The sequence below is a fragment of the Herpailurus yagouaroundi genome, unplaced genomic scaffold (assembly GCF_014898765.1).
Source record: "Herpailurus yagouaroundi ecotype Mexico unplaced genomic scaffold, PumYag 221, whole genome shotgun sequence".
Classification (NCBI taxonomy): domain Eukaryota; kingdom Metazoa; phylum Chordata; class Mammalia; order Carnivora; family Felidae; genus Herpailurus; species Herpailurus yagouaroundi.
The window spans coordinates 10,332,117-10,339,821 of record NW_024412452.1 but is presented as its reverse complement, the minus strand read 5'-3'; the positions used below and the strand labels follow the sequence as shown (position 1 = coordinate 10,339,821).

At 51.5% G+C, this 7,705-nt stretch overlaps 1 protein-coding gene across 1 annotated transcript; it reads right to left on the bottom strand.

Annotated features, from left to right (window-relative positions):
- Positions 1–4,425: 4,425 nt before the first annotated feature.
- Positions 4,426–7,632, bottom strand: NAT8 (N-acetyltransferase 8 (putative)). The gene is made up of 2 exons (XM_040458512.1): positions 6,069–7,632; positions 4,426–5,435 (listed from the first exon to the last, which is right to left on the bottom strand). Exon 2 carries the CDS (start codon positions 5,385–5,387, stop codon positions 4,659–4,661), a length of 729 nt encoding a protein of 242 aa, XP_040314446.1. The 5' UTR covers positions 5,388–5,435; positions 6,069–7,632; the 3' UTR covers positions 4,426–4,658.
- Between the last annotated feature and the right edge of the window lie 73 nt (positions 7,633–7,705).

The window sequence follows — 7,705 nt, the reverse complement described above, 5'->3', positions numbered from 1 at the left end:
GGCTAGCTGCTGTCAGCCCAGAACCCGCTTCAGATACTCTGTCTCCCTCTCTTTGTCTGCCTTACTTGTGTTCTCTTGCTCAAAAGTAAACATTTAAAAAACTAAAATAAAACTTCACATAACAAGACTCACATCAAAAATCTAAATTAGGTTATCCTCAGTATACAGAGCAGAGCATTTTCATACTGATTCTGTTCAGATGGTAACCACCTGGCTTGTAATACATGTAAAATTTATTTGTGAACCTCCCTGATGCTCACAATGCCGCCGTCCCCCCATCCCCCATAGATTAAATGTTGTTTTTTCCTGCGTGGTTTTAAAAACAAATTAACTGGTCAAAAGGTGGAAACAACCCTAATGCCCATCAACAGATGAATGGATGAATAAAATGTGTGTGTGTGTGTACACACACACACACACACACACACATTACTCAGCCTTCAAAAGGTAGTGAAAATCTCATACATGCTACAATATGGATGAATCTTAAGAACATGATAAGTGAAATAAGCCACACACAAGAGGACACATAGTGTACGATTTCACTTAAATGAGGCAAATAGACAAATTCCTAGGGACAGAAAGTGGAATAGTGGTTGCTAGGGATTGGGAGCGGGGTGGGGAATTATTGCTCAATGGGTACAGGGTTTCTCTCCTGGGTATTGAAAAAAGTCTGCAAATAGTGATGATAATTGCACGACGTTTTGAATATAGTTAATGCTACTGAACTACACATTTAAAAATGGTTAAAATGGTAAATTTTATGTAATGTATATTGTCACAATATTAAAAATACGAGAAGAAGAGGCGGAAGAAGAGAGGGGGAAGGAACACAGGCCGGCAGACCTTCCCGCATGTTTTCAACTCACATGTGCACATGTGCATGTGCCAGGCAGAGGCATGTGTATGGCAGGCAAAACCAAAAAAACAAATTTACCTACTTTGACCAAACTCATGTCAGTAGCTCCACTGTTACGTAAAAGGAAACCTTGATGTCCTTAAAATTTTACTGAGTTCAGAATAAAACCTCATCCTTCAGATTGAACAAGTAACTTATTAGCTGAAAAAAGGTGAAGGGAAGTTTAGAGTCAGCATTCTAGGGGTTTTTTTTTTGCTGCTGGGTCCAAGTCACTGACCTGTAAAACTATCTTGGACCACACACTCCCTCCTTCCTACTTTCTACAAACCCACACTTGCCCAAAGGGGTCCCTGCACAAGTCACAAATCTGTACTTTGCAATTCCCTGTAAGCCATGGCCTCAACTCTGCCTGCATTCCCATTGGCCCAGTTCAGGAAAAGCACTTTCCCTTCCTCCTTCTCTTCCTGCCCCTTCTTCTGCCCTCTCCCTCCTCTTCCTCTTTCCCCTCCTCCTCCTCCCGCTCCCCCTGCCCTCCTCATCCCTCCTCCTCTGTCTCACCGACAGAGTCAGCAATATCATATCTCCACCAGAGTTCCAGGCCCATAGACACTGACTGTGACTTTTAGATTCCTCAGGAAAGTGTCAACCATCAGTTCTTTCTCCAGCAGAAGGGCACATAGGTGTCAAGCCTTCTCCATCAGTGGGCTTGGGGTCGCAGGTGGCTCCTTGCCCACCCTTGGCTTGGTTGGGGCAGACTCACTGCTGGCTAGCCATAACTTCCATAATGACCTCTCAGCGTCTCTGCTCTCTCCAATCTTTTGTATCTTGCCTTTGGGTTTTAGAGCCATCTAAACTCTTCCTTTTTTTTTTTTTTTTCTATCAGACTTCTTTACAAGTGAATTTCACATAACATAAAATTAATCATTTTAAAGTGTACAAGTCAGTGGCATTTAGTACATTCACAATGTTGCCCAACAGCCACCTATATCGAGACTCAAAACATTTTCATTGCCCCAAAAGAAAATTGGCAGCCATTAAGCCATCACTCTCCATTTCGCCTTCCCCCCCAACTCCTGCTAGCCCCCTTAACTGTCTTGGTAACCCCTTTGGAATTTCCACATTTGGGTCTCAGATCTTATTTCTTATCTGTCATATCTGGTGCTTGGTCTGAAGCTCCAGTTTAACTTCCCATTATCCTTAGCCCACTATCTTGACCTAAATACCCTCCCTGCAATTCACAAATGCAGACACATTCACTTCTACAGCTTTGAGGCCCTTTCCTGAACTCTGCAGAAAAGCACTGCTTAAAACTCCACTGACTGTGAGTGTGGATCCTGTCTGGGGAAGATGAGCAAAGGCGTTATCATCCAGGGAGGGCCTGGCTTCTGTTCCTGGCTGTTAGAGCACCCTCTGTGAAACAGGCAATACGGAGCAGAGGGGTCTCCTGACTTCCTCCGCCTGAGGTGGAGCCAGAGGCTCATGGGAGGGTGGCCACCATGTTGCATTAATACTGATGTGCTAATACCAATCTAGTGTGCATAATAAGCTTTGTTTTCACACTTTCTTTTAACAGGCTTCCAGGCAATGTCCTGCTGATCTGGGGACCACCCTTTGAGTAACAGGGACTAAACAGCAATAACTGCCAGAATAAAAGTAGGATGAACTGCTTCTTACCTGCTCAGAAGTTACCTTTCCAACCCAATTACCCCTGCCACTCGGCTGAAAAGTGGAGAAGCACTTTTCAAACAAAGAGGATAGGTGGGAGAGGTGGAAGGCAGAGGAAGCATGTGTGGAGGCCTTAAGCAGAAAGACAGCTTCGGTTTATTGAAAGAACTGAAAGAACCTCAGGGTGATTGGGATAGTGAGTGCAGGGAATTGGAGCAAGTGATGGGCAAGCTCCATTCCTGGTTCCAAATTTTCAGGGGCACAAGCCCTGTCCCCTCTGGGAGACCCTCCCCCAGTCTGTGGGGTAGGTGTCCTTTTGATATTCTTTGTCCAGTATTTCCACCATCCCCACACTTATGACAACATCACTGCACTTGCTCCTTCCTTGGTCTCTCAGCATCCATCCCCTGGCCTGTAAGCCCCTGGAGGGCATGGACTATATCTACCTGGGATGAGCAAAACCATTTAATTGTCACTTAAGAAAACTTTCAAGGCATTGGGACCACTGTGGACCTCCCCCATCTCCAGCACCAGCTGGTGCCCACTTGGGAATTCCTCCTGAAGGGCTACGTGGCTGAGCCTAGGACAGCTGGTGAGGGCTGGTGCCCTCCTCTTCCTACCCCTCAGAGAGGCTGGGCCCAAGGCCCTGCCATTAATTAGAAGCTGAAACACAACTGAGAGGAAACAGAAGCTTGATTTAAAACGGGGTGGGGGGGCACAGTGTAACAGGAGATTCTGACGGTCCAGTCTTCTGAGAAACACACAGGGAAGGTACAAAGGCAGCAGGCCTGGAGGAGGTAGAATGCCTGGCAGAAGGGACTGAGCGTGACCCAAGGCCAGAGAGGAAAGAGACTGAATGGAGGGCAACACAGTTGAGGCCCACGGTCTTGGGCAATAAAACATGAGTATTTGCAGTCACACCATTCATTTGATGGAAGGTCCCCAGTTAGGTAAAATGTGCCTGTTAACAATGCCAGTTGGCAGGTTCAGGCCTGATTTGTGGCCTGACTGACCCTTCAGAGGAGATAAGCTATGAGCAGGCACCTTGCCAGAATGGGAGATGCCCCCAAATACCGCTGTGTCACAAGACCCAGACTGAAAGGGTGCCTGGACTTCCTGGGTCATCAGGGGACTCACTGGCTCCCTGGGCTCAGCCTCTGGGTTGGGGGAGACCGGTGCCAATGATAGGCTAGCTGGGCAAAGTGCATATGGCTGCATACACCAGCATGGGGCCTAAGCCCCACTTTCCCACTGTATCACAGGCTTGGGGACAAAAGGGTCATACCTGGGGCTTCTGTGAAAATCTTGAGTCTCTGAGCACTTGAGGACAGGAGGCAGGGTCCCAGGTGTGGTAGGTCTGGGAAACTCAGCAATCCCATTTCCTCTTGGCCAGACACACACATTCTCAGTTTCCCTTCAGGCCTGTTCAGGACACGTGACTGGGGCCTGGCCAGTGGGCTGGCCCGTTTTAAAATCCCACTCTCTGCCCCAGGCTGTCTTCTTCCCTTTCAGTGTAGATGATGGGTGGGGGCCAAAGCAGGCTGATGGCACCGTCGGCCCCAGTCCCTCTCACAGAATTATCCTCTCCGTCTTCCTCGGCCCTTTGCTGTGTGCCTGCAGCTCCTCTCACTAAAGAGGCAGGGCCCATTTCTCTCCCTGGGTCTGGGATGTCATAGATGTGACACCCAGGAAGCTTGAAGAAGCATTTGCCTTACTTTTTGCCCCTCTGCAATTACCTTAAAACCATGGCTGAGCTCGCCTGTTGGAAAATGAGAGGACCCAGTGGCCCTGTCACTCCAGCCCACCCCCATGACATGTGCATTAGGCTATCTGAGACCAAAAGAGCTGCCAGTCAAGTCCAGCCTAAATTGCTGACCACAGACGCATGAACTAAAGAAATATTCGTTGGCGTTAATTTCATTAGTTTGTTTTAATGCAACATCTCATGGCACTAGGTAAATGAAACAGCAGCAACCCCAAAAGACTGAATGAGGGGGCCACCCACCGCCAACTCCACTGGGTTCCCACGTGACCAAGCAGTAAGCTTTCACTGTGCTGTCACGTTGAGACTCTGGGGTTTGCTTGCTACCTCAGCAGAGCTGGCCCTCTCCGGGCTGAGCCACAAGGAACCAGATCACGGGCCCACTCCCAGACCCTGTGCCTCAGAGGCCCCAGCAGAGGGGAGGTGGTAGACAAAGCCAACTGTAGGAACAGCAACTAGCCTCCAGATCATGGAGGAGAAGAATTGGTGCGTTTTCTGGAAGCCCATGTGCTGGTAGAGGGCCCAGGCCGAGTGCTGCAGTATGGAGGTGATGAGGATGACTTGGCTGTACCCCTGGTCCCGTGCGAACTGGAGGGCCGTCCTGACCAGGGCCTTTGCTATCCCCTGGCCTCGGTGCTCTGGGGCCACACACAGGTGAAGCAGCTTCAACTTCTCCTTCTGCAGGGTGGCAGGCAGAACGCCCATCATGCCCACCACCTGCCCCTCAGCTTCAACCACCCAGAAGCAGGAGCCAGGCTTACCCAAGTAGGTCTTGGTGATGTCAGACATATCTGTGCGCAAAGACATGACTATAAACTTGGTCCAGGGGTATCTGGAGAGGAATCTCAGGGCAGCGAGGAGGATGAGGCTGGCTACAAGGGCCAGGACCCAGGAGCCAGAGAGCAGGAAGAGGGTGAGGGGCACCCCGAGCAAGAGCACCAGGGTTCGGGGCAGCTTCAGGATGTGGCAGAAGGTGGTGGGGATGTGCTCATTCATTCCCTGGGAGAACAAGTCCAGGACCCGTGTGCGGTCGTTCTCCCGGTATTTGCGGATGTGATAAGGAGCCATGGAAGACTGCTGAGCCTGAATCTCAAAGTCCATGAGAGAAAGAGAGAGAGCTAAGTGTCCCTGCACACCTTCTGGGCCACCCTGGGGAAGAAAGAGGAAGTCAGATGAGTGTCCCATCTCTGCCACCTCCCAGGAGTGGGGGAGACCCCTGCTCATGGGCATTTCTTTCTGATTTTGCCCAAAAGGATGTAGGCCACAGCCACTGGGAGAAAGTGTAGGGTCAGAACGATTTGCATAGGATCCTGGCTCCGTCCCTTTCTGGCTGTGTGACCTTAACATATCACCTAACTTCTCTGAACCTGTTTTTTTCATCTGTAGAACCGGATCAAGTAAAAACCTGGCTTCTGGGATTGTTTTGAAGATTTAATAAAGTAACATACAAAGCTCTGATATACAAAATACCCTCCTCTCCACCCTCTTTCCCCTTTTACTGGCTCACTTAGCTTGTTGGCACTTTGGGGCGGCACCATGCAGCAGCCAGACCATGTGCCCCCAGACCTTCGGTCCCTCTCCAGGAACCATACATTGTAGGAATCCTGTGTTCCCAAGTAAAAGTTTCAACAAAGACTCCTTCCCCCTTGATTGAAGATTTTTAGGCTGCTGGGGTTGTGTAAGAGTCAATCACCAAAAATGGGGCAGCCTGGACATCCAGAGGAGAGTCTGGGGCTCCAGGCCTCTCTCCAAACACTGTCCTTTCTACTGGCGTCCTCTCACCTGCTACCACAACGGCCTTGAATGTCCAGAGCAGTCTCGGAGTGGCCTCTGCTCTCAGCCTCTGCCTGGCATCCAGGAGAGACTGCCCAGGGCCTGCTCCACCACCAGGGACCAGGCCCTCCCTGGATGGCCACCTCATTGGCTGGTTCTTGCACCTGAGAGGCTGGACTCTGACCGAGCAGGAAGCGCATTCTCCACTCACTCTTGTGATCATCAGAGACTCAGCCTGGAGTGGGGAAGCGGGGTCTGGAACAGCTCAGGGGGCCTTGCCCTTGCAGATGGCCTTCACTCTTCCTCCCGTGGTGGTTAAGGCCTGGAGTATCTCCCAGCAGGCACCTTGATGTGCTCTGGTGTCCACCCTCAGCCCCTCCACACAGCTCCTAGAAGCCTGGGGTTGCAGGCCTCACCGTGTGCTGTCTTCACGAGCTAGAGTCCAGGCTGAGCACGCAAAGGGCGCTCTCCCTGCCTAGGCGTTACCTGGTCTGAGGAAGACTGACCATGGGCAGTTCCCTGCAATCATCTCACTAGGCTCCATCTGCGCTCGTTCGTTCGTTCATTCATTTATTCATTCACAGTACTATTATGTATGATGCAACTACTAGGTGCCTAGCGTCCTCTTCAGCTATGAGCAACAGTGACACACAGCGATGGGCACCAGTACCACGTGCAGCTGATGTGTGTCCGATCGTTAGAGCCTGTGCCATCACAGCTGTTAAATAGTTTGCGCTGAGGTGAACTAAAGCAGGGAAAAACAGAAAATCCCTTCTCCGTGGAACGGATATGCTGTCGAGGGGGCTGCTTCCCTCCCCAAACTGAGTTTGCTCCTCTCCCCACGTGCCCTCACCCTGCGGCCCAGCTAAGCCCCTCCCTCTATATTCTCACCGCTTACTGAAGCCCAGACCACAGATCTATCTACTCAAGCATTTGTCGGTAGTGTCATCAAATGCTGATCCGGCCACGCGCCGTGGGGGCCATTGGGCTACGGCACAGCGCCCGGCAGACCCAGGTTTCCCGTCCTCGAAGCTCCTCGCGAGATTCCGGGGATTGCGCGGCGCGCGCCACCTCTCACACCTGTGACGCGCGCGGGGCAGAGAGGTGCGGGCCGCAAGAGAGGATTAATAGGGGTTCCCGAGGAAGGACCCTTAGGTCGAGACCGGAGGGAGAGGTAGGCCTGAGCAGGGCTGAGTGAAGGAGAGCGTTTTGGGCTGAGGGAAAAACGCGTGAAGGCCCTGAGGCAGAACAAAGGCAAGGTTTCCAGGGAAAGGTGGCCAACATGGCCACGGAGAGAGGGAGGGAGCGGTGAGGGTGGCAAGGGCCCGTGCGTGTGAGGTCTGTGCCCCAGTTGTGGAGTTTGGACTCTACTCCGAAAGCGACGGGAGGCCATTGGTCAGCTAAAAGCTGGGGAGTAACCTAGGCAGGCGCGTGCACGTGTTGCTGTGGCTACAGGTGGAGAGTGAATGGGAAGCGACAGTGGAAGCGCGCAATCCCCGCCCCCCACGGGCTAGTGCGGCACCGCAGCTGATAAAGGAGCCTCGGGGTAGAGATATGCAGGATGCAAGCAAGAGCTTCTGACCAAGGAGGGCTAGTGGGAACAAAAATAGAGCCCTGCTCCACTCACCAAGCCGTCAACCCCCCTG

Bases quoted from the DNA above. Each gene is read 5' to 3' on its own strand.
- NAT8 (XM_040458512.1), bottom strand. From the start codon at position 5,387: ATGGACTTTGAGATTCAGGCTCAGCAGTCTTCCATGGCTCCTTATCAC.